Genomic DNA, 14,454 nt, shown 5'->3' on the forward strand with positions numbered 1-14,454 from the left:
TACCCCTTCACCCCCCTTTGTTTTTTCTTTCACCCTGCTAAAGGAACATTTGGAGCTTTAAGAACTGTTTATGCTGTATATGACACTTGCTATTTTAAACTTTATTTTCCTCCTTTGTTTTGGACTGCTGAGTTTCAATATATTGAAACTGATACGTTTGTAGGTAGGGCCTTTCTATTTCTGTGAAGCAGCCATTGCATTCAAGCTGCTACAAAGCTATGTGGAGCTTGCTGTAGTTTATGGCCATTTGAGCATTAGCATTTTTTCTAGGAATGGAGAAGTATATGATATGTTTCAATAACTAGATCATGCTGTGCAATAAGTCTTAAAAACTGCTGCATGATATTGCAGCACGTTATCCAATTGAGTTTGTTGTGTTTCTTCTTTGCAGTTACTTTGAAGAATGCTGCTGAGCTGTTGGAGTTCTCAGCAATGTATAATGCTGAACAGTTAAAACTGTCCTGCTTGCAGTTCATAGGACTCAATATGGCAGCTTTGCTTGAAGCAAGGTAAGGAGGAATGCAAACGTGTTCAGGTACCAGCTGTTAAACTCAAACATCCCAAAAAGGCAAAAGGATTGGAAGAACTAATAGGAGCAGTTAAATGTTAAAATCCAACTGAATGCTGCTAGTTTAAAGAGAGGCTCATTTTTGCCAAACAGGGAGATTGAAACTAGGTAAATATCTAGTTAAATATCTGTACATACTGTACATTTTATAGTACAAAACCCTATGTTACAATCTGGCATGAAGAGCCTGAATTAAGAGGAAAAACCTCTCTTGAATTCAGTGGGCTTCGACATTAGGCCTAATCTTGTTTGTTTTTTTTTAAATTGTTTTTGAAGATACATAAAACTGCTGTGTTTTTTTATTGTTTGTTTTTCTTTCTTTTTTTAACATAATGGTAACTATGTAAATTGAATTTATCTTAAGTAGGTTTATTATAGCTGGTGCATTTTGCAAAGAGGATAGGCCTACCTTCTGGTAGTCTCTTTGCTTTAACTGTCTGCAGTGAGGGCTGAACAAATTAATTAATTACCCTTGCTTTCCACAATGATTCAGCTAGGGTTCTAAGAAGTTGAAGGCTTCCTTCTCTTGATGCTTTTGGACAGGGCATAAGTTGCTTCCAGAGTACATTTGATCTTCTCAGAGCAAGCCTTATCAGCACCGATTGAACTTCTTTTCTAGCAAAGACTTAAAAAAACCCAACCCCCCAAAAAAAACCAACAAAAGAAAAAAACCCCATCTCTATTATTGGTCCACTCTGTCCACTCCTAGCCTTTTGTCATGCTTCCTTTTACTTATAGAAGTTCTTAGAGATCTGAGCTGGTTCAGAATGCCAGCACTTCATTGCTATGTCACACGACTGCTCTGCTTGTATCACAGATACAGGAGTTCATTCATATTAGCAATTTTCCTCTTCATATCTTTATAAAGTATAAACATTTTAACCTTTGATTTTGGAGAGAAGAGTAGAAATCTAATAACATTGTCTTAAGTATTGTTCTGAATTCAGATTTGTTTCATCTTAAGCCTGGAAAAGACATGCGACATTCTTAAGACTGTATCTGCATTTTAGTGAAAATCTGAAAATTTCATTACTGGGTAGCAAGACTTAATCTGAGACACCCGAGAGAGAGAATTTAGTCATGACAGCTTTGTGCAAGGAGAGCTGCTCATGCGGGCAAGACAGTTCTGTTGAGTAAAGTTTGTTGCTGTAGAATTATTTTTTGGCATGAATGTCAAGGGATGTTGTGGCTGAGTTTTATAGAAGAATTTACATAGACTTGGAGTATTAGATGCATGTCAGGAAGACTTGAAAGTATGCAGAAATAGGTAAAGTAGTGACTAGTTCATGGTAACTTAACTATATAGGTCTATATTGGCTGTGGCCTTAAGTAAAGGTAGGTTATCTGGAAAGCTTGTGGGTTTAATCCTGCCTTACAAGGGCACTGACTAGTTCATATTTTGTGTTCATTTTCTTCCTTCTGACTGCGTGACCACCATTAATAGGTAACAATGCGTGTAGGTGAGATTCGTATAAAACAATCATTTGAATTTTTCATTAATGTGATTTTTTTTTTTTCCCCCCAAGCTGGTAAGATAAATTTGTATTTTTTTTTTAGGACTCTGGATGTCTTAAGTGATGAAGTTGTAAAGGATCTTTCTGTTTATTACAGGAAAATGGTGAGTCGTACAACTTGAGTGTAAGCTGATTAGGTTTAAAATGAGAACAGATGAGTAATAAATACATACCTGCAGGGTTTGTAGATAACAGGCTGAATGGGGAGCATCTGACTCCAAAGCTAAGGTTAGCTGCTGCTATTATCACTCTCATGGAACTCGTATTTCATTATTCACTAGCCACTGCTGCAACAGTATTGTGTCCTTTAATTAATTATACACATTAAACGTATTAATGTTCTGTAATTAACAATTGTTGCATGAAAAAACATAAGCAAAACCTATGGAAAAGAGCATCTGTTACTTAGAAGAAAGGAGAAGAAAGCAAATCAGACTTCTTCAGTGTAAAGTTCAGGGTGATCATACAGATCTTAAAAGCAGTAAGAAAAATAATGTGAAAGTTGAACTTGAATGCAAAGGGGAAAACCAAGACACATTATAATCCAGTATTCTTTAACTGTAAAGTAGTAAAAGATGAATGTTTGCAAAACCTTGAAGCGTTTTTTTGTCAGGAGTTACAGGCAGCTGAAACGTGCATTCTGAGTCTGTCACTTAAAATAATTCTCCTTCTGTTTTGCTTAAAGATGTAACTTAAGTTTATAAGCTAGTTAAGTAATTGATTACTTGCTCTGTAAAAGTGTTTTAAATGGCAGTCAGTTTCGGTCCTTTTATAAGAGATCATATATTTTCTAGCATACAACTTAAGAGAAACTTAGTGTAACAGCTTTTCCAACTATAGATTCCGGCTATGGTCAGGAGAGTAATTACTCCATATCCAGATGGACCTGACATAAGTTCTTTTGAGCCTGAAGATGGAGAGAACTTTGTCTTTTTAAGGGAAGAAATGAATACAGAACAAAATTCTCAGTAAGTATCCATTTTTCATCCACATTTTTAACTAGGTGAGCTGTATATAGTATTTATACCCCTTTGGATCGTGCCTTGACTCCCTTTGGGTTCAAAATTGAAATACTAAGAAATAGGAGAAATGAAGATTTAAAAGGCTGTTCTCGGTTCCCTTAAGTATTTTACAATGTTACAGAACTGCAGTGGAGCACTCTTTTCGATTTCTAAGTAGCATGTGAGTAAAGGTAGCAAAACAAGCATTCACAGTAATGTTTGGGAGTTGTGCATGTGATGAGAGTATCTGTGTATTTATGAGACCAACTGTGGAGTTCATTGAACTTCACTGAATTAGGAGAAATCAAAAGAGAAAACACCAGACTTAATGTACTATAGATCTGTATGGAAAATGTATGTGATAATCTACATTTCTTAATATTAACAGAATTGTCGTGCGAAATAGGAAGTTTTGTAGCATGAGTTTTTAATCTGTTGGTTTAAAGTGGCTACTGTCTGGCTGTAGAATAACAAAACAAGCAACCTGTGTTTAAGAGGTGTTAGAAAATGTGATCCAAACAACCGTAGATCAGATAGTCTGGCCTCAGTGGTTTTGTGGACTTCTGGTATTCTGTCTTTGAACATTTGTTCTGAAGACACAGAGGTGAGAGCAATACAATCTGTGAAGTCTTGTCAGACTAACTTAATATGCTGCTTTTCTCTGATGAGCAGATAATAAAATTAAAACTGCTTTTTTTGGTACAGTTTTTAGACTGGAGAAATTGGCTATGACATCACAACTATGAAAAGTTAATTTGATAGGATGACTTGGTAACATCCTTCCAACATGGATAGTGAAATACGATGTCACAGTGCAGATGAGACCTCACCTGCGGTATTGTGTACTGTTCTGACCACTTGTGTCAAGAAAAGTTATGCTAAATGAACTAGTACAGATAAGGACTAGTAGATAAAGGGAACTGAGAGGCTATTTTGTATTAGACTTCAAGCCTTTCAGTGTTTTTAAAGGCTAGACAATAGCCTTTAGGGGATAGGGCAATCCAAGGATTAAAAAAAAAAACCCAACCATTGTAAGGTTACAGTATTGATGCAGGAATGAATAAGTACGTATATAGTTATTCCACAAAAAGCTTCTCAAAGAAGCTTTTTGAAATAGGGTTACTGTAGCTGTGGTTCATATAATTCTGAATTTCTAGTAGTCTTGTTAAAATGAAAGATGCCTTTTATTTGATGCCACTCTTCCTAATACGTGGGAACACGTGACATTTTGGTAACATGACAGTATACCTGCTTTATTGTAGAAGTAGTATTATCTTGGTGGCAGTATTTGTGTTGGGAGAAAAATGAGACCAACTGTGGAGTTTGTTGATCTTCACTAATTCAGGAGAAATCAAGAGAGAAAAAAGTGGAGGCTTGGATGGAGTTTGCTTTACGTCAGTTTCTGTGATGTGTAGCAGGTTTAATCTGACCTAGGTGGCAGTGCCAGCCTATGCAGCTGCTGTATCTTCCATTGTCTCAGCAGAAGTCTTTGTGCAGTGTACTAGACCGGAGACTAGATCTAGACTGGAAAGAATTTTTTCTCTTCCTCCTGGATTTTTTTTGTCCCCCCAAATCGTTTACTAAATAGTTGTGCCAGTGCATAAGCAGAGCAGGAACAAGCAGCTAGTGACAGCTGGTGGGACCAGGTATTACCGACCGCTGTTGCTGACTGAAAAACTTGACATTGACACTGATAGTTCTGAGGCTCGATTTCTTTGGCTTTAATCCATCTTGGGGTTTGTTTGTTTGTTTGTTTGTTTTTAATAGGGAAGCCCTTTTCAAAAGAGCAAAAACTAAGGCAAAAAAGAAGCCACGAAAACGGTCCGACAGCTCTGGAGGATATAATCTGTCAGATATTATTCAGAGTCCAGCCTCTACAGGTCAGTGGGAAAGAGGTTCCTTTCAGGTATAAAAACAGAACATAAAGTTTAATATGCAATGTTATGCGATTTCTATACTTCAGTAAGAAAATCTTGCAAAGATTATTTCTTTTCTAGCGAACACCATAATTGAATATGAATAGTGAATTCTTACGATTAAGTTTTGTTTGAAAGGATGTTTGTCATGTTAAGCTTGTGCCCAGAGTTCAGATTCTGTAAAAGCATGTAGTTTTAACTTTAAATAAAGTTAATGAACACTTTCCCATGTGGTTTTAATAGGTGGAACATTTCTGCTAATGTGGTAGATTTTTTTTTTCCTGGAATTTAAAAAATAAATTAGTCACTGTTTATTGGAAAGATGGTAGAAACCTTCATTTTCAACAGAAAAGTGTCAGTGTTACTTCCTAAAACTGTATATTGTGAGACAGAGAAAGAAAACTGGGAGTTCTCTTATTCTGAAAAAATATTTAAGATGGTCTTAAATTTGTTTATGCTTATTGCAGTCTAGTACATTGGACTAGGTAAACTTCTGGTTATTTTGTATTCATCATATGGAGTGAATAACTTTTGGGTTTTTTCAAGCATTGTTTAGTCCAGCTCTCATGATTTAATAGTTCTGCTCTTTTCTTATTTCTTAGGTTCAGTAAAACTGGATAAAACTAACTCTGTAGAATCACTTCCAGAACTCTTAACATCTGACTCTGAAGGTAGTTACGCAGGAGTGGGTAGCCCCAGAGACTTGCAGTCCCCTGACTTCACGAAAGCATTTCATCCAGAGAGGACCGAGGTTGGATTTCTTTGTTCCTAGCAATTTATTTGTTTGTGTTTATCTAATCCATCAAAAGCAGAGTTTGTATTTTGGAGTGTTTCTGAGAAGCTGTTGTCCTTAAAATGCAGTAGACAACTTTAGGTAGTTACTGTTTGTCCAATAAAGCAAATAAAAATGAGTATTCCTTATTAAATCTTCTAAGGGTAATTTATTAATGTGGTACCGTAGTAAGAATTTTTATATGCTGTAGTCTTCATAAAATTTCAAACTGAAAGATCAATTATGTAAAGACTTCATCTACTTCATTTAAAATGCAAAGCAAATCTGAAGTTCAGAAGCCAAAATAACAAAAACAGAAGCCAAAAAACTCCAGGAAAATCCTGCTGTTCTTCGACTACTGTAGTTGGACAGAAGTATGGTCCAGGATAATTGAGGCATAACTGGCAAAGAGAAATAAGTTTGAGAGAATTGTGCCTATGTTAAGCATTAAAGTGTTAGAAGTGAACATCTCCGAGTGAATTTTCCACTATCAAGATGCATATTCGGACTTAAATGATTCAGGGTGAAGTGTGAAGCAGGGGGCGGGGGGGAAAGAGGTACAAATAGACTGATCAGGGATTCACTACGTTATTGCTATTTTTGCAGTATCCTTTAAAATCTTTTCACTTACACATGTCATTCAAGTTGTTTGTAGCATCACTCTTTTTTTTCTGAATGAAAAAATGTGAGAATATTTATTCAACATTTTTCTGTCTTTTTTTAGATGAAGGACAAAACATGCAGTCAGGGTGTGAAACCCTTTCAACCTAACAAGGAGGTGAAGTCATGCAAAGGATCATCAGTATTGACACAGTCTGTTCCACAGTCCATTCCCAGTGCCAAAAACAACTCTGCAAGCTCTCCCAATTGGGTAGCAACCAGTTTCAGGTGGAGTAATAGTTGTGGTGCCTGCCTAACTTAAAATCACTGTTCTACACTTGGTAGTGAATGCTAATAATATTCTCTTCAGACTGAAAAGCTCTCTGCTCTTCAAAATGATCATACATTACTTGACACGTAAATTAAAGATTTTGGTAGTTTAATAAAACTGGTACCTTTTTTTAATTATTCTTTGAAAAAAGCAATTGCTAGATACTTTTTTTAAATTTTTTTTTTAAGTGCTACCAGTCTGGACTTCTAATATCTTTTTTTAGAAGGCCTGCTTAGTGAACACTTTGTAAAATACTTGGCAGTTTTTTGTAGAATCAGACCATGCTTGAAGCCATTAGAAGCACCATTGTACTTTGACATTTTTAAAGGCATGCCTTTAGACTTAAACGGTCTGTGAAAATCAACACCACAGGTTTAACTGATACAATAAAATAATAATAAAAATAATAATCAATTTTTTATCTGTAGCAGTATCTGCATATGAAAAAGGAGCAGTACTGTGATAGACGGAAGTTCTGTCTTGCCTGGTGTCCTGTCTCTGACAGTTGTCAATAAAGGTTGAACAGAGAAGAGTTTAAGGATTTAGGGAATCATACAGCGATAATTTCCCACAGTTTTCCCAGGTTCTGTTGGTTTGTGGCTGATGGGCTTTGATAATACAGGTGATACAGCTGTAGAAATTAGAAGTTGCAGCTCTGAAGTATATTGTTTGGTGAGCAGGGTCCACTAGAAATCTGTGTTTTGTCTCACTATGTATTTGTGCAAGCCTAGTCTATGCAGAGAGAGTAACACATCCCACAACCAACTCTTTGGTCTTCGGTTGGAAGAAGCTCCACCTTCATCTGCTATCTTAGAGTTCTTTTCAAACGTTTTTTAGAGGATTGCATGGAAGGGGAACAAATAAAACCATAAGACTTTGTTGTAATGTCACTGTGCCCTTATGGGTTTCCCTTGTTCTCTTTCTTCACTTTTTCTAGTATTGCTGGTATGATGTCAAGAAAAAGCAGGCAGCACCATTGTGTAGAATGTTTAAAGGATTAATACTGTAATGTATTTGGTTGAACTACTGTGGAGGAGCAGTGACGACAGGGTTTGGTTCACTAGTCTATGGCAGTTGGATTTATGTAGGGAGAGACAGAGGGAGTGCTGCTTATATTTTATTTCAAAGCTTGTTCTTGAATCTAGTTGTAACACAGCTTAGTTTACAAATGCCTTTAAGTACACAGGTTTTAATTTATAGTTTTATGTAAAGCTTGGAAATGTCTGGATTTAATTTACGTTCATTTCTGTGGAAGTTTAAAATTAGGTCATTTATGAAAAAGAAACTGATTCCTAAAGTTTGAGAATGGTACTAGTGTTTGTACAGAGCTCTAACTTTGCAAAGAGTGTTATGTTTGCCATGTGAAATAATTTTAATCCTGTTATTCAAAGAAAGATCTAATTCAATCTTCATGAAAGAGCTGTGAGCAGTGCCTCTCTAATACTTAGCATGGGCACTTGACTTCTAAATAAGGATCCTGGATTTAGGTATCTAATTTTTTTAAAGTAATCATAGTTCACATCTTTTGTTTCATAGTATAATGAGTCTTGAAAGTATTTTTATAGTGTGCTCTTAAATATGTATATATTTATAAAAGTTTTGTCAGAAACATTCTATTTGAGGTTTGCCATAAATTATACATCCGGTTACCAATCTTATGTATGATTTAGAGGATTTCAGTGAAGGCTGGAACTGTGGAATGTAAGTAAAAATGAGTGCCTTGTAAGGTAACTTTTTTTATTTTTCATTTAGCCCTGCCAGCCCTCCTGCTATGGATCTAAGAACCATCATGGAAATTGAAGAAAGTATGCAGAAATGTGGAACCATGCCAAAGGCAAATTCAGGGTTGGTAAAAAACCAAAATCTATAAAAGAAAAGTGTGATAGACAGGGCTATTATGAATTTACTTAGTGGTTCAGGCAGTTCAGAGTTTAAAACAAGCAGGAGAAAAGAAGTCCTATTTGTTTTTGAATGGCTTTGTTTACCTCAGTTCATTATGGTGTTTTTCTGTGAGCGTACAAAATTTATCCCTTTATTTTACTGTAGTCTTATTTGGTCAACTACTGCAAAAGCGTCCTAGCTGTTGAAATGTGAAAGAGCGAGCTAGTAAACTAGTATCTTAAATCAGTAGCCTGCTCTGCTGAGCTTTCCTATTTCCAACCAAAAAGAATTAATTCTTGTCCCTAGCGCTTTGTAAATTACTTGTGGACCAGTACTGTAATTGATCCTGAAGTTTGTTTCTTGTCTTGCATTCTCTGACCTCCCCCAACACCTATGTGTTGATGCTGACAGTTCTTCCTCAGACAGAAGCAAGAGTGGTTCTTGCTCAGAGAAGCATCCCAAAGACACAGGGAGATAAATGTACGTTTTCAGGAGGCAGTGGATTAAACCTAGTGTTTCTTAACTGGAGACATATGGAAGAGAACTGGAGATGACTTTCATGACCTTTGAAGCGTAGCATTCTTGTAAAGGAGAGCTAGGACAGTAGTCCTGGAGCCTAGTAAAGGGTTGCTGGCTAGGTAGATTCAGAAGCTGTGAACAAAACAGCCAAGGCTGATGAATCCAAAATAACTTAGAAAACAAATTATTACAAATAGAAAAAACGGCTATATTATGTTGTATACATTTCTTATGCATGAATATTTTTGGTTTAAGGGAGCAAAGCTTCTGACAGTGTCTAAAAAATCAAAATTAGAAAATAGTCTTCATCTGGTGCTAGTTCATCTCTTTTGGACACTTGATTCAAACTCTGCATGTTTTCATTTGTAGACATCTATGTGAAGAATAGTTTTATGATGCTTTTCTTTCTGTCACTCTTGATATTCGTTGGTCCTCCTTTCGCTCCCTAGCCATCCAACCCCTCCCGCCCACCTATACTCCCCTTTTGGCACTCTAGACAAAGTATTTTGGTGTAGGAAAGAAGTATTTATCTGTTTAATTTGCAAGATTAAGGGCAAGTCATCTCAAAGGACACTGATTTTACATCTTCTCTCTTTGCAATATCAATTCACAGCAGAATGGCATCTCATGGAATCAAGCTTTCTCAGAAGCAAAGGAAAATGATTGCCCTGGCAGCAAAAGACAATGGATCAGTAACTAGCAGCACAGAGCCTACTACGCTAATAACCACACCACCTACGAAAGTTGCAAAGCTAGGGAATGCATGGTATGTTATAAATCAAATATCGCTTACTTTTCTTTGGAGGGTTTTTACCTTGAATAGTCTCTTAGAAACAGTTTCTTAAATAAAAACGGCCTAGGTTCTGTTCATTAAAAAGACTAGCATTGAACTATTTGTATCTACATTTGGTAGTAATCTAGAAATTCAAAGGGGTTGGGGAAATGCAGTGGTTGCAGTTTAACAGTTCTTTGAAATTTTGCTATGGTGTCAGAAGACTGCATCCCATCTGGTTCTTGCCTCTGTGTGATGTGGTATTTGCAGATGGTATCAAAGTGAAGTATAGAAAAAGAAGGTTGAGCACAAGCTCTGAAACGTAGTCAGGAAGAGGTTATTGAAAACCATTATGAATGCTGTTTTTTCTCTGTCAAAAACATAAAGAAAAATGTTAGCCCTTCCTGGGGGAAAGGGCTAGAATGACTTTGGAGTAGAGCAAAGATAGACCGAAATTATAGATAACAAAGTTATCTAGGTGGCTAGGAGCTGGAGGGAGTGATGGATGCTGCTAAGAATTCTTATGGTGGAAGGATGTGTAATGGGTTTAAAATGACTTTTAATGCTGATTACACACAATTCAAATGTTCAAGTTAATATCACTGTAACAAATAGAAAAATGGTTTATCATCTGTTCAGTGAACTAGGTCTACAACAATGAATGTAATGAGGTGCTAGCCCGATTCATGCTTTTTTCTTCACATTTACAGTTGGTATTGGATGAAAGCATAGAGGCATAACTGAAAAAGTTGCAAGCTATGTAAATTTAATGTGTTTAATTACTACAGAAGAAATACCTATGTGCATGCTCTTAACTTGAAGTAAATGTTGGGCAGTTCTCTCCCTTTCTCTGTTCAAGAAGGTCTAGACTTTTATTGCAGCTTGTTTCTGTAGTGGTACCCTAGAAGAACTGTGAGTCAGTCTCCTCTCTCTAGAGCTTACCTGTTTGGTGTCCCCTCAGTGGGAACAAAGCTTGCTGCATACCCACCACAGCCACCCTATTTTAAATGAAGTCTTTTTTAGACAATTTAGCTGTTTAAAATGCTATTGTAGTAGTTTTCCTTTTTTATTGCATAGATTTCAAACTAAAATAGGACTCTGTCTTTCAAAGGATAGGTTTATTTTCCACAGTTAGAGCCATCTCCCTCTTGTGTCTTTTGGCTCTCTTTCCTTTGATCCTTTATATGAATTGGTTACTCCTTTCAGAAATAAGAGTAGTAAGCATCTGCTGGAATCTTTGCCTTTCCGCTATGCTCCTGTAAGTTCAAAACAGACATGTAGCCTGTTAGCTATTTAATGAGTGTATGGAGAGAAAAAAATCACATCACTAGCTGGCTGAGGAAAAGGTAGGCTGCTTCCTGGCAGTAGTTGCTTCCTGAAAGGTGTTCTGTGTCAAAAGGTTTAGTGTAATATCTAGAACTGCTTGCTTCTCTGCTCCATTTCATGTATCTGTTATATGAAACATATCATCCTTCTTTTTTGGATGGATGCTGTTATGATCAGCACCTTGAGTTTGAAGTGCCTTTAGATTTATTTGAGATTCCGCATAGGTCTGTTGGTATGCTATTGTCTTAGTTTAAGACCATAGTAATAACAGTAATATCTTAGAACATAACAATGGTAAAATAGAGCTGATGTTGAAAATATTTATCAGTAGCATATGGGAAAAATTGTGACAGTATGTTGTAATCATCCCAAAATCATGCATTATAAATCAGATAATAATTGATTCTAAAATGGTATTCTGTTTCCAGTTATGACACCAGAACAAGCTTTGCTCCTCTAGTGGACACCATGCAGTACGTTCAGCCTTATAGCTAAAGGGCCTTAGTGTTTTACAGGGCCTGTCAAGGATCACGTCAGTCTGATGTGAAATGGGCAGTTGTCTGGTGAATTCAAGGTAGTGTGGCATGACGTGTCCTTCAATTAGTGATTCTGACAGTGATGGCTGGGATTCCTCCAAGGGTCAGTTAAAGTAGGGACAAGAAATCTTCTCTGTAGGCATCTGTATATCATGGGTTGATTATAACTAAAAAAAATAGTTATATGCCATGTATTTCTAGTGTCCAGCTTACAAGTTATAGCGGTATGTTACTACAGTAGTTATTTACAAAAATGAACTGCCTAAGATGACCTGGTTTTAAAAATATTCGGCACACAGTATTTCAAGGGAATCTAAGAAAAGGTTGAGTTCTTTTGTTTTGATCTATGCAAGCAGGACTTAAAATCTGTCTTCTCAATTTGTTTTCAACCGTGTACACCTAATAACCAAAATTTAGGGTCTCATTTACTCCCCCAGCCCCCAAAAGTTACTCTGATATAACATTGGGCAAAGCCCACAATTTTGTGTTAAAGAGGAAATAGAGTGAGTTGCTTTGCACCTAAGGATTCAGACTCTACCTGACCTCTGAACTGTAATTGGGACCTTTACCATAGGAGAAACAAGGTTTCCAAGATTTGTCTTCTGAATACTAATGAGTGGATAAATTTCAGAATCCTTAACACCGATCCTCTCAAATGCTCCAAAGAACATGCTACGTGCTTTACAGAGGTGATACTGCAGGTCAAGCAGCAAGTTAGCTGTTTGGCTTAGCTAATGGAGGTGTCACAGGGCAATTATACCTCTGAGGCTTAAAATTTGCTGGAAGAGACTGGCAGTTGAATCAGATGGTGACCAACACAGGAAATACTGAGTTACGCTATCTTTTATTACATTAAAAAAAAAAAAAATCTATCTACTATTTTTAATCCTACTACTAATGTTATAATTATGCATAAACAGTATGTAACCTAACACCTACAGTGACGATGTACACAGTCTTACATACACATATCACACGGGCTCATTCACACACTAATTTATGCATTGTTACAAACCTACCACCTTTCTACCCATCAGTGACTCGGCGTGGCGGCACCAGGGAAGCCATGCTTTTGGGCACTACCCGATGGGTGGCTCAGAGGGGTGTCCATGCTGATGCGGGAGAACAGCTGCAGCTGGCCAGGGGTGCTGCTAATGAGGTGGACCGGGGCCTGCATGAGGTCAATGCTTTTCCTCAGGCGCCCAACAAAGTCAGAGGCCTTTCTGTGATCAGTGGTCACAAGTGGGTCTTCTCTGGAGTCTTCAAAGGAACTTCCCCAGACCTGCCATGGCATGGCTTGGGCTGATGTTAGTGATCACTGGTGTAGGCATTTCACGGGTATTTTCAACCAGTCATCTTAAATATCATCAGTTAATTTCCTTTTTTATTTTACTAGCCATTTTCAAGCTGCAGTTTTATATACTTGTCCCTGACAGACTTTGGGTATAAGGGAAGGGACTATGAGAACTGTTCCGCAGGAGGATGTTTGTATAGGGTATCTGTCTTTCTCCAGCTTGGTCTTTCCCTTCTCCCCTTCATACACAACTTCTAGATACAACAAAGCCTGAAGCAGGTTTTGGAGGACATTGCGTAGCTCATCTAGTTATCTGGTCTTCTTCAGAAGGGTGGGGTTTTTTTGCTCCTGAAGTCCTATTTTTCAGTGTAAGATAAATGACTCTTTAGAAGTATTTGTACTGATTGACTTAAGCACATGAGCTAGATGCCTCTAGGTAAATGATTTACTTCTTAATACAGGAAATAAGATATTAAGAGAAGCTCTGATAAAAGGCATATAGAAACATAGGGCATAACTTCCTTGATCTGACATCTGAATAGTTTGACTATTCATGCTATTCATCTGCTCTCTGATAGATAATTCTTTACCTATTGGGTGTTACTTAATTTTAAACTACCAACTGCCTATGAACTGTTCCTTGCATTGAAAAAGCAAGTATGGACTGATTTTTGAATATGCTTAGATAACTGTCTCTAGAAAATATATTGTGCTCTTAAGGTTCTGATTAAACAGTTTTTGAAAGTAGCTGGGCTCTACTGTGTTACACAAACCATCTTAAATGGAAAGGCCAGGGTATTCTTCAGGAGGATGGAATCCAGTCTAACGCTCATGTGGTCACCACACATGATTCTGTACGTTCCTCTGCAGCGTTCCTCTGGCTGCTGATCTGGAAAATGCTGGTAGCTCAAGAGTTCAAGCAAAGAACCAGTGGGAGGTATATGAATATTTAAAATTATGCCTAACTGCTGGAAGAGAGCATTTGTTGAATAAACTTTAAGCTGCTTTAGGCAAGCCATCAATTATTTGATTGCCCCTGCTAGTTGTTCAAAGTATTTTTTGTATGTAAGGTAGAATGGTAAGTGTTACTCATCTGCTCTAATATTACATTTGCAAAGTTATATTCTGTAAATTCACAATGGACTATTAGAGTGTATTTGGCAATAGATTGAGCTTTCCACACATGCAATGTAGTCAAAGGCGTAGAACTTGTGTTCCAATGAAATAAGATACTCATCTTGGATGTGCAGTGAGCACACTTGCCAGAAGGGTGTGGGACCTTCCGGCTCTTTTTTGGTTGACTAAAAGACAGAGTCTATCATACACAATGTCCTACCTTTTCCGCCAAAAGAAACCTCCAGTTTCATAGTTCTGGGGGGACTGAACCTATGTTTTCTGCTTTGAAGAAAAGTCAAAATTAGAAG

At 37.1% G+C, this 14,454-nt stretch overlaps 1 protein-coding gene across 5 annotated transcripts in view; it reads left to right on the plus strand.

Annotated features, from left to right (window-relative positions):
- The window catches only part of IBTK (inhibitor of Bruton agammaglobulinemia tyrosine kinase), a 54,203-nt gene that overhangs the window by 24,282 nt on the left and 15,467 nt on the right, over positions 1-14,454 (plus strand). For 3 of the 5 annotated variants that reach the window (XM_009333123.1, XM_009333122.1, XM_009333124.1), the window contains exons 17-24: positions 392-509; positions 2,126-2,186; positions 2,923-3,050; positions 4,851-4,963; positions 5,602-5,750; positions 6,496-6,659; positions 8,455-8,547; positions 9,716-9,868. In XM_009333123.1, the coding sequence (XP_009331398.1) occupies positions 392-509; positions 2,126-2,186; positions 2,923-3,050; positions 4,851-4,963; positions 5,602-5,750; positions 6,496-6,659; positions 8,455-8,547; positions 9,716-9,868 (979 nt within the window). The remainder of the gene's footprint in view (positions 1-391; positions 510-2,125; positions 2,187-2,922; positions 3,051-4,850; positions 4,964-5,601; positions 5,751-6,495; positions 6,660-8,454; positions 8,548-9,715; positions 9,869-14,454) is intronic. The other 2 variants (XM_009333125.1, XM_009333127.1) reach the window with 1 other exon arrangement.

The sequence above is a fragment of the Pygoscelis adeliae genome, unplaced genomic scaffold (assembly GCF_000699105.1).
Source record: "Pygoscelis adeliae isolate BGI_AS28 unplaced genomic scaffold, ASM69910v1 Scaffold57, whole genome shotgun sequence".
Lineage (NCBI taxonomy): Eukaryota > Metazoa > Chordata > Aves > Sphenisciformes > Spheniscidae > Pygoscelis > Pygoscelis adeliae.